Here is an 11,799-nt window from a genome sequence, read left to right as displayed (position 1 = left end):
CTGTGTGCAGGGGCCACTATGGGTCATAATACTGTGTGCAGGAGCCACTATGGGGGATAATACTGTGTGCAGGGGACACTATGGGGGATAATACTGTGTGCAGGAGCCACTATGGGGGATAATAATGTGTGCAGGAGCCACTATGGGGGATAATACTGTGTGCAGGAGCCACTATGGGGGATAATACTGTGTGCAGGAGCCACTATGGGGGATAATACTGTGTGCAGGGGACACTATGGGGCATAATACTGTGTGCAGGGGCCACTATGGGGCATAATACTGTGTGCAGGGGCCACTATGGGGCATAATACTGTGTGCAGGGGGCCACTATGGGGCATAATACTGAGTACAGGGGCCACTATGGGGCATAATACTGTGTGCAGGGGCCACTATGGGGCATAATACTCAGTATAGGGGCCACTATGTGGCATAATAGAGTGTGCAAGGGCCACTATGGGGAATAATACTGTGTGCAGGAGCCACTAAGGGGCATAATACTGTGTGTAGGGGCCACTATGGGGTATAATACTGTGTGTGCAGGGGCCACTATGGGGCATAATAATGCAGGGGGGGAGAGGGGATCGGTCAGTCAGGGTCTTCAGCGTCAGTCTTCATGTCAAAAGTTTGCCATGGGGCCCTGCCATTCCTAGTTATGCCACATGGCCAAAAAAAGGGGACCTAAAATAATTAACGTGTGCTCAACATTTATCAAGGAACTGCGCCAATTTAAAAAATATTCACTACTAAGAAAAAAGACGCAAATGCTAAATTTCAGATAAAAAAGGCGCAGTTAATAAATGACCTCCATTGTGTCTGAGACCAATCAGCACGCACACCCATGACATAAAGCAGAAGCTCTGTCTCGCCTATCCACCATGGGTTACACAGTGCCGGAATTTGGAGAGAAATCCAAAGCAGAAGACTATCTTAAAGCCCTCTCCAAATTCCGTCATGTGAACAGGGCCTAACTAGTGATGTGCTTATCATATGCTTAGCAAATGTTGAGAGCATAATGTTTCCAAGCCTTCTGCCTCGATACTGTGCTGAGTGCAGTGTCAGACTTGTAAATACTTTTGTCAGTTGTTTATTGAAAGCTTATTAGCCCATCTTGTCTTTTATGTGGCTCACAGACCAGCTGATGTTTATGCGCTAGCGTACCATTTCAAGTTTTTATGGCGCGTAGAAGAAAAAAGGGACAGTAAGTGCGAAAATAAAACCACATGGAGTCTAATCTACGGTGCCTGACATTATCACAACTAAGTTTATATCTAAAATCCCAGATTTTGATGTTTCAGCAGCTTTGCTTGCTGCCTCCTCTTCTCACTTGCTGTATTCTCCCCTTCCCTCCCAGCTTGCAAAACAGGACACTATGAAGTATCACAATACTTATGCAAAACAGATAATATGCACATACTTGTAGGGAAGGACTCAGTGTTATCTGTGTGTTTACATAGAGAGATAACAGACAGGACTTTATCAGCCAACTGTCCTTCTGGCAGAGCAGTAAGTGATGTCACTTGTCCTATCACACAGGTCCGTGGTTATGGAAACCCTGTGGAAACAATGTGAAGAACAATTTCACACAGCAGGCGAACAAAGCAGCATTGCAAAAGCAATATATTTAGGAAAAGTCTTAAATTTACATAAACTACCAGTATAGATAGCATCCTTGAGATGGGAATACTCCTTTAACAGTTTTGGGATATTCAGATTCATGTTACTTTTGGTAAGCTTGTGCTTGTACAGGGTGTTTCAGCATTCTTTCTATGCATATTTTATATATAAAAATGCAGTGGTTAGGTGTTGGCTATTACGACGCCTCTCATATGCCAATTTCTCTCTCACTGTTTCTACTGACAGAGATAAGTGCAGGGAAATTGGTCTTTCCAGAAGAACATACTGGTCCAGACAAATAGATTTACCGCATGGCAAAAGAGATCAGTCTTCCATTCTGAGAATCAAAGATCTCCCCTCCCTTCTTTGGAAGACTCCCTAACAATCTGGGGTTAGAACTAAGGCGTAGAGTTGGAGTATAACTATATATAAAGTGCACAGAGGTGTAAGATAAAACTTGAGAGCCAATGCTAAATCTTTCCTAGGTCCCCAACTAAAATGTACTGTTTATCACACTGATCTTCTACTATTGGAGAAAAACAACTTATGGGCTTACTAAGGCTTCTGGGCTCCTGTGTGACTGCATCCTCTGCACCCCTGAAAGTACACATATGAGCTGTAGCAGTCACAATAATGGCAGCTCTGCTTTCCCTGCTTGATATTATTGACAAATCTGTTGCAGCGGGTGCCAGGTCATGAAGTTGCAACCCATGCAATGAGTGGCGCTGTTCTCAGTATTAACTGAAGATGTGGCTGCAGTGCTCACATAAAGTTTCATCAAACAGGGGTCTCAGGCGACCGACCCTAATCGATCAGATACTGATGACCTATCATGTCATGGTAAACACTAGAGATGAACGAGTATTGTTCGGATCAGCCGATCCGAACAGCACGCTCGCATAGAAATGAATGGACGTAGCCGGCATGCGGGGGGTTAAGCGGCCGGCCGGCGTCAAAGCGGAAGTACCAGGTGCATCCATTCATTTCTATGGTGCGTGCTGTTCGGATCGGCTGATCCGAACAGTACTCGCTCATCTCTAGTAAACACCTTTGAGGCCGGGTTCACACGGGAGTTTATTGGACTGGAGTCTGAGGCAGATGCTGCCTTAGAATCCGATCCAAAAACGGCTAGCTGCAACTGGATACACTGCACCGGCATCCAGTCACGGCATTCTGAATGAATGGGCCTAGTTAGTGTCGCAAGGCGGACGTCCATGGCTGAATCAGTCGCGGAATCTGCCTGAAGAAAAGGCATGTCGTTTTTTTCCCACTCGTAGAAAAAGGAAATGACCGGCTTTCATTGAAGTGATTGGGAGGCATTTTTTTGAGCTGGATTTTGACACGGATTCTGGTCCCAAAAACCCCGTCTTAGGACTGCCACTTGAATATGAAGGTTTTATTGCTCTGCTTATGATATGACAAATGAATGTGTCTCTTGGGGACAGGAAAATGTTTGTTTTGGTACCGTGTTAGCCAGTGGTTATAAAATATAAAAAACAAAAAAACTTTGCAAGTCTTCAGTAGGTGATACCTTTTTTAATGGCTAACTCATAATGATGACAGAATATGACGTTTTGAAGCTTCCTCTGAGCTCCTTCTTCAGATATATCTAAAAACAGCCTCTAGAAGGTGTTTTTAGTTATATCTGAAGAAGGAGCTCAGAGGAAGCTTCGAAACGTCATATTCTGTCATCATTATGAGTTAGCCATTAAAAAAGGTATCACCTACTAAAGACTTGCAAAGTTTTTATGTTTTTTATCTCTTGGGGACAAGAATGAATGGAAAACTGGTCCATCTGGTGACAGAGTGATGGATGATGGATTTTGTTTTTGGGGTATATGTTTCAATGGCTGAAAGCGACATTCGAAAGTATACCAAGACGGATTCATTAACTGTAATGATGAGGAGAAGGTCCAAAGGATTCACTTTCAACTCTGTTTGGTCGACCTTCTGTCCATGTTTGTATAATTATCCACATCCATGACAAACAGATGAACTTTTTTGTAATATTTCCTATACTCTTCTACATCGCTGAGTCCTTGGACAACGGATGATATACACAGGGCATATATTTATTACATGGACCCATAGATTTCCATTGATGCTTCCGATATGGTCCGTGAAACTAAAAGGGTGCCTGTACTGAAATGAATGGCAACGTGGATACATATGCTGGTTTATACAAGTTTTTGGGGGATTTTTTAATATTTTTTTTTTAGTAAGGAACCCTATAGTGACGGACGCCTTCGTTTAATGTGACTCATCTAAGCCGTGTAGTCTGCGTGAGGGAAAAGTGTAATATACTGTTTTTTCATCACTTTTTCCTGGTAAGTGTGTGAATGAATTTGTCGCAGTATATGCTTGATGGCGCAATTTTCAGGCAACCACCCCCAATGGAAAGTCTAGCAAAGGACAGAAATGAGGCATGGACCTAGACAGTCTATTTATGGCCATGTTCACACTACGACTGTCAGTAAGCCCATAGAGTCGTAGTGTGAACATAGTCATAAATTCATTGCAATACGTTTTTGGTGAATGAGAAGCTGACAATATAGAAAGAAACACGTCAGTCCTATTTGATGTCTGATCCTTTGCACACAGTCCACCATTGTCCCTCAGGTACACACTTCCTGGAACTTCGGCCGGTTCCGGGACACAAGGGGTAAACCCAATCACAGACTTCTCCCTAGCAACAGCAGCAGCAACAGCCGCTGTGCGTGATCCCCTCCGACGCATGCGCAGCCCGGGGCGGACAGCGAGAGAGCGGCAACACCGGGGGAAAGGAACATGGCGGACGGTAGCGGCAAACTGAAGGGGCTGCGGGAGCAAATGGGTAAGAGACGGCACCGCTGCCCAGGAGGACATGTAGGAGGCTGTTTACGGGGCGGAAGAAGGAGATAAGGCGGAGGGAGGAAAGGGGAGCTGTTGTGGTGGGCTGGAGTCTTTGGGAGGACGTGGCCTGTCATGGAGGGAGAGCTCAGGAGGGGCTGCTCTGGCCGGGGGTCCCGCAGGGTAGTATAGGACGTGTCACACAGCACAAGTCACTAGATGTGATTGGAGCATCAGCTCTGACCCTGGGGCTGTGCAACTGGTGGAAGACTACAAGTCCCAGCATTCATCCTACCTGCCTGGGAGTCGCAGGCTATGGGCCCCTGCTCTATGTACCTGAGCTGCAGGCTATGGGCCCCTGCTTTATGTACCTGAGCTGCAGGCTATGGGCCCCTGCTCTATGTACCTGAGCTGCAGGCTATGGGCCCCTGCTTTATGTCCCTGAGCTGCAGGCTATGGGCCCCTGCTTTATGTCCCTGAGCCACAGAGTATGGGCCCTGCTTTATGTCCCTGAGCCACAGGCTATGGGCCCCTGCTCTATGTCCCTGAGCCACAGGCTATGGGCCCCTGCTTTATGTCCCTGAGCCGCAGAGTATGGGCCCTGCTTTATGTCCCTGAGCCACAGGCTATGGGCCCCTGCTCTATGTCCCTGAGCCACAGGCTATGGGCCCCTGCTTTATGTCCCTGAGCCGCAGAGTATGGGCCCTGCTTTATGTCCCTGAGCCACAGGCTATGGGCCCTGCTTTATGTCCCTGAGCCACAGGCTATGGGCCCCTACTTTATGTACCTGAGCCACAGGCTATAGGCCCCTGCATTATGTCCCTGGACACTGAATATAGTGATCCCATGCTTTGGTTGTGGCCCCCGGCAGGTTTTGCACTATTTGGGACTCAACAAGTGACAGTAACCGCAGACTGCAGAGATTTCCCCTGATCCCTACAGATAAGACTGTCTTGTAAAAAGTTCTTCACGTGGGTACTTGGGGCTTACACACTGTATGAAGCCTAGTGCATGGTGGAGATGTACGGGTGTGCTGATCACTGCCAGGTTGTATGTGTATATTCAGATGGTGCATTTGTTGCTGTAACTACGTAAAAAATCTGCTTATCGCTGCAGTGTTAATGTATCACATATGGACTTACCGCAGCCAAAGGTAACCTAAAGTGCAAGTTTGTATTGTGGGTCTCTGGCAAGAACTGACCAGCTTAGTGATGAAAAACCTTTACAATTTTAAAGCAATTGTGTCGTTACAGATACTTATCCCCTTTTCTTTAGTATTGCTGGGGCAACTGCTAGGACCCCCATAAATCAGGAAAACGCAGGCCTGAAAGTCCCCGATAGCTCCTTGTGAGTGAAATAACAGTGCGCATGTATGACCAGTGTCTATGGAGCTGCCATATACTGCAACCACATAGAAGTGAATCTTTGGTATAAATGAGGGACATCCCGTACCCCAATTATTAGCTGTGCAGAACACAGTGGGGGAGGAGGGGAATGCTTTGGAGCAGCAGACGTCGCAGTTCTCAGCCTCCCATACTGACCTGTGGTCTCGAGACTGACACCCCTCTACTCTATATAAAAGCAACTGGAGTAGAGCAGAGTCTGCGCCATCTCAGGAGTAGGAGAGGCCGAGCACAGAGACTTCCAGCATCCGGTGCTTTCTATTGGGCTAATAATGGGGGCACTGAGTGACCCTCATCTGTATGACTAGAAGGTTTATTCAATGCAGTAAAAATAGTAATCTCCCAAACCCTCTTTAATATGTTTATTCCACCTGCAACATTGAAACTACACAGTTCTATAAGGCTTGGTTCACATCTGTGTTTGGTATTCCGTTTGTGGAGTCTGCCTGAACGGAATACAGAACGCGTTAAAAAGCGGTGAGCAATGAAACCACACGGACCCCATAGACTATAAAGGGGTCCATGTGTTTTCTGCACGAATCATATGGAGAGAAAAGTGCTGCTTAAAGTACTTTTCTCTCCGCGTGACTTGTGCGGACATCGCGTGGAGAACACACGGACCCCATTATAGTCTATAGGGTCCGTATGGTTTCATGGCTCACCACTATTTAATGCCTTGGGTATTCCATTTGGAGGGTCCCCAAACAGAGATGCCTAAATCTGAACTTTGTCACCATGTAGACCTATAGTCATCGAAATTAATTTGAATAGAATGACAGTAGGTCCAGGTCATGTATGGACAGTATCATGCAGTTGTATTATGGACTTCTGAAGCTGCACGATCATCCAGCTTTCCCAGGAGCAGATATAAGGAAGCCCTTGTATTCCCTGTATGTGATGTGTATGTTGTTTGCAGATCTGCCGCCGTGTGTGACTGTCAGGGCTGTGCTCCTGGGTATGGCCGGTCATATGAGCGCACACGGGAGACTTCATCTCTGACGTCTCTGCAGCTTCCTCCTATAGTTACGAGTCGGAGTTCTGCCTACAGTGAGGCCGACTTCCTGTCCATCACCCTGTGGAGCAGAGATGTGACACTCATTACATTTCCGGGGCTTTTATGGGTTTCCTATGCCATACATTTATACTCTGCACTTTCTCTAGGTTTGTTCATTTTTTTTCTGTGTATTATTTATTGGATACTTAGTAAAATATTAGTCCATTACTTCACAACCGCAATAGGAAATGTTTAATACTGTGTCGCAAAAGTTTGTAATAGTTGTAGCCAATGACACAAAAATAAAGGTAAGGACTCTGTCAGGTGCCTGATGTTGTTTTTATCCATCATGGGGCCTCCTGGGGCCACGGAAGATCAGAAACAACTGATGCAGCGCTAAGAAACTCCAGCGAGCGCTCTGAGATGTCATTATCTTAAAGGGATCCTATCATCAAAACTCAATTTTTGGTCCCTAACACGTAGGAATAGCCTTAAGAAAGGCTATTCGTCTCCTACCTTTAGAGGTCTTCTCCGAGCCGCCGTTCGGTATAAATCGCGGTTTTCGTCTGGCCCGGAGAAGACATCTAAAGGTACGAGACGAATAGTCTTTCTTAAGGGTGTTAGGGACAAAAAATTGAGTTTTAATGATAGGATCCCTTTAAGTGTCCTTTTCTAATACTAGAAAACAGATCAAAATCTGACATGCTGTAATGTTCTTCTAAATGGTCCAGAGGGTAAAAGCCCATTGATTTTATTGGGTCAGCGTGCAGTCTACAGATTTAGGGGTAGTTCACATGGAGGAATTTGGAGCTGATTTTGAAGCAGATTGTTTTTTTTTTTTTTTTTTTTTTTACAAGGACTTTTCTTTCTGCTGATTTCACCATGAAATCTCAGCTGAGATAAGTGACGTCGGAGGGGGCACGGAGGAGGGGGTTGAAGGTAGCGAATAGCTATTTGGGGTTGCGGTAAAGGATAGATATGAGTGTGGTGAAGTAGAGCTGCCTAGCAGAGGTGAGTGTGCGCTTGAATGTGAGTACAGCCTCTTTATACCTGAGGAAGTCCTCCTGGGAGTGGCTTTTTTTTCCCCAAAGGTGTTTTGCAACCCGTCAGGAACGTGTCCTTTTTTTATAGTCCGGTCAGTGCACCAGGCCTGTTGATTGGTCTGCTAGAAATTTAGAGTGAAATCCACATTTGCACCAGGATTTATAAGAGGACCCTTTCACGCGAACTACTTTTCTGTCCATTTTGCCATCCATGAAAACTGACTGCACCCGGACTCCTTTTAGCCAGTGCAGCAATTCTCACATGTCCATGGTTTTTCACGTAATGGGTTTTTCCCTCTGCTCAGGTTGGCCATTGAAGTCTATGGTTCAGTGAAAAAAAACCTGACAACTCGCATGTCTGTTGTTTTATAAAAGCAGCCTCAGTCTTCTCCAGCCCCACTCCTCCGTGTTGTATCAGAATTTCTCCACCTTCCACGCATATTTAAACCTTACAAATTCCTTGCATTTCGTGCAATCTAAATATAATATTACAACATTTTCCAGTCCTAGTTCACACTAGCGTCGCCAACTGACCCGAGAAACGAAGCGTCGGATCATTGAAACAGCAGTAACACACTCTGTCTGACGGATCCTATTGACTATAATGGTGTCCGCCGTCATAAATCTGAAACCAGTGGAGGATAACGGCTTTTTTCTCCACAGACTTCAGGTGGGACACTGCGACAGAGACGTCGCCTTATCCAGCTTCTGGAGATATGTGAGCAAGCCCGGACTCCGTCTTGGGTTTTCAGGTTGTGTAGCCACTTCTAGTTGAAGTTATTGCTTTTGCTCAAATATTTGCTAAGCGCCTTTCTTGGAAAACAAGTGTGATCATAATTTTTTTTTTTTTTAAACTATGAGCTTTTTCCAGTTTAAAGGAATTTTCCATGAAAACATTTATCACCTATCCACAGGTTAGATGATTCAAGGGATTCTATCATTAAAATCAAATTTTTTTTTTTTCTTGATCACACGTAGGAATAGCCTTAAGAAAGACCATTCTTCTCCTACCTTTAGATGTCTTCTCCGCACCGCTGTTCAGTAGAAATCCCGGTTTTCATTGGTATGCAAATGAGTTCTCTCACAGCAGTGGGGGCGTGCCCAATGCTGCGAGAGAAATCTTCAGCGTCGCCTCCATCTTCTTCAGGAACAGTCTCTCTGCGCGTGTTCTTCCGGAGCTGGGTTCAGACTTCTAGGCCTTGTGCAGCGTAGACTGCGCATGCCCACAGGCCACAAGAAAATGACCGCTTACACCTGCTTACTGTGTAAGTGGCCAATTTTCTTGTGGCTGCGGGCACGTGCAATCTACGCTGCCCGAGGCCTAGAAGGCTGAACCCAGCGCCAGAAGAAGACTCTCCATTTACATACCACCAGGGCTGTGCAGTTGGAGTTAATGCTTTGGCCTACCTGTTCCTCAGCCCTGCTTGGGACCCGTGGTCTAGTGATGGTGGTCTAGCACCATGACAAAATAATGCAACAAGTAAAAAAATGTAAGAAGTGATGATGAGAGTTAGGCATTAGGGGATAGTCCGATCATGTTATCCCTTACCTGCTGTACTTCAGCTATTTCCAGAGATTTTCTTAGAAATTAATGGCACGGCAGAGTTTATTTCTGACCTGCCACCTCGTATAATCCAGGGCGTGAAATCAAAATATGACATATATGCTATATTTGGTTACAGACGGCCACAAATGCTCTTGCTCACCTGGAATTGGCACCCATTAGCCATGATTCATGATGTCTTGTATTACAGCTGGCTGCAGGCTAATCTTGCAAATCCACCCATGCCCCCTATGCACTGGATTACCATATGTAAGTGTGTGTGTGTATATGTAGGTCTATCTATAAATTTTATATTATGTGTGTGTGGTTTTTTTTTTTTTTTTTTTTTTCTTCATTGCATCATTATTTGTGGCGACAATGGTATTTTTACAACTTTTTTTTGGAGGCTCCTACATGACACTACTAAGCTAGATTCACATTGGTGCTCGGGTTTCCATCCTTTGGGCCTGCCCAGTTTCCACTGATTTTATACTAAAATCGTCAGACAGAAAGTTACTTCTTGCAGGACTTTATTCTCCACTGATTTAAGCTGGATCTAGAACGCAGATATGCGAACACTATTGTGAACTTAGTGTAACTGATTTGGGAGGCATTTTCCCTTTAACTCCTTCCCACCGACGGCATTTTTTGATTTTCGTTTTTCGTTTTTGACTCCCCTCCTTCTAAACTCCATAATTTTTTTATTTCTCCGCTCCCAGAGCCATATGAGCTCTTAATCTTTGCGGGACAAATTTTTCTTCATGATGCCACCATTAATTATTCTGTATAATGTACTGGGAAGCTGGAAAAAAATTCAGAATGGGGTGGATTTGAAGAAAAAATGCATTTCTGCGACTTTCTTACGGGCTTCGGTTTTACGACATTCACTGTGCAGCCAAAATGACATGTCCTCTGTATTCTGTGATTCGGTATGATTCCGGGGATACCAAATTTATATGGTGTTATTTACATTTTAACCCCTTAAAAAAAATCAAAAACTGTGTTAAATTTTTTTTTTTTTCTAAAAGTCGCCATATTCTGACAGCCATAACTTTTTTTATACGTCAGTGTACGGGGATGCATAGGGTGTCTTTTTTTGCGGGGCCGGGTGTACTTTTTAGTTCTACCATTTTCAAGAAATGCTTTTGCTTTGATCACTTTTTATAATTTTTTTTTATCAGAATCAATACGGCGGTTTGGCACTTTTGACTATTTTTCCCGCTACGGCGTTTACCGAACAGGAAAAATATTTGTATAGCTTTGTAGAGCGGGCGAATTCGGACACGGGGATACCTAACATGTATGTGTTTCACAGTATTTAACTACTTTTATATGTGTTCTAGGGAAAGGGGGGGGGGTTGAATTTTTAATACTTTTTAAAAAAAATTATATATATTTTTTACTTTTTTAAAAAATGTTTTTTGCATTTATTAGACCTCCTAGGGGGTCTTGAACCCCAGGGGGTCTGATCACTAATGCAATACATTAAAATGCTAATGCATTGCAAAATACCGGCACTTCTATTTCAGGCTATATAGCATAGCCTGCAATAGAAGCAATGTAATGACAAATCGGGGAGCCTTCACAAGGCTCCCGGCTGTCATAGAAACGTGACGTCGGCCCCGGAGCTTACTCCGGGTGCCGGCGATCACAAAGAAAATGGCGGCCGCCGGGAAAATGGCGCCTCCGGCGTCTCTGACTGCAGCGCCAATCGGAGACATTAGCGCCGGTTGTCTACTGCATAAAGCAGTAGACACCGGGCGGTCGCCATCGTTACACACCTGGCATGCGCCGTACTATTACGGCGGATGTCGGGGAAGGGTTAAAGGGATTACACCAATTTATGCTAGGTACACAAGTGTTTGAGTTTCCGTCCTTTGGGTCCACTTGGAGACCCAAAAGATGAAAACTGATTGGTTACCCCTCAGACTATAATGGTGTCTGCCAGATTTCCACCCGGTTTCTATTGAAAACGGCAGAGACAAGACCCCTCTTTGCAGTAATTTTGTTTTCGCCGATTTTTAGCAGAATCTGGGACGTGCTGAAACGTCTTGGATCTTTATGTAATGAGTGGAAGTCCTTTTTCTTGGGCCTTCTCTTCAAAATATTTGACTTTCTAACGTGCCGAGTGCTCATATATGGCAAGAGCTCCAATCCGGGGTAAAGTGAGGAAGAAATTGGAGGCATAATTTGAAACTCCGGAGCCCTGATGCTAAATCTGTAATGTGGCCCCCACATCTATAATACTGGTGTCATCTTTTGTTCCATAGAGGCCCATGAGACCCCTCCAGATTCCTGGGCCCAGTACAATTTGCTACCTCTGCACCCCCTACACTCTAAAAGCTTCCTAGGTTCCTGCAGCCGTGTTGTCAC

The 11,799-nt window shown here is 44.9% G+C and overlaps 1 protein-coding gene across 7 annotated transcripts in view; it reads left to right on the top strand.

The window, feature by feature from the left end:
- The first annotated feature begins 4,353 nt into the window (after nucleotides 1–4,353).
- LOC142184125 (uncharacterized) overlaps nucleotides 4,354–11,799 on the top strand; it is a 48,002-nt gene continuing 40,556 nt past the window's right edge. For all 7 annotated transcript variants that reach the window (XM_075258843.1, XM_075258840.1, XM_075258845.1 and 4 more), the window contains exon 1: nucleotides 4,354–4,447. In XM_075258843.1, coding sequence (XP_075114944.1) covers nucleotides 4,402–4,447 — 46 coding nt within the window. In that variant the 5' untranslated portion in view covers nucleotides 4,354–4,401. The remainder of the gene's footprint in view (nucleotides 4,448–11,799) is intronic.

This window comes from Leptodactylus fuscus, chromosome 11, assembly GCF_031893055.1.
Source record: "Leptodactylus fuscus isolate aLepFus1 chromosome 11, aLepFus1.hap2, whole genome shotgun sequence".
NCBI lineage: Eukaryota > Metazoa > Chordata > Amphibia > Anura > Leptodactylidae > Leptodactylus > Leptodactylus fuscus.
Note: the sequence above shows the minus strand (reverse complement) of the source record. Positions and strands in the feature narration are given on the sequence as shown.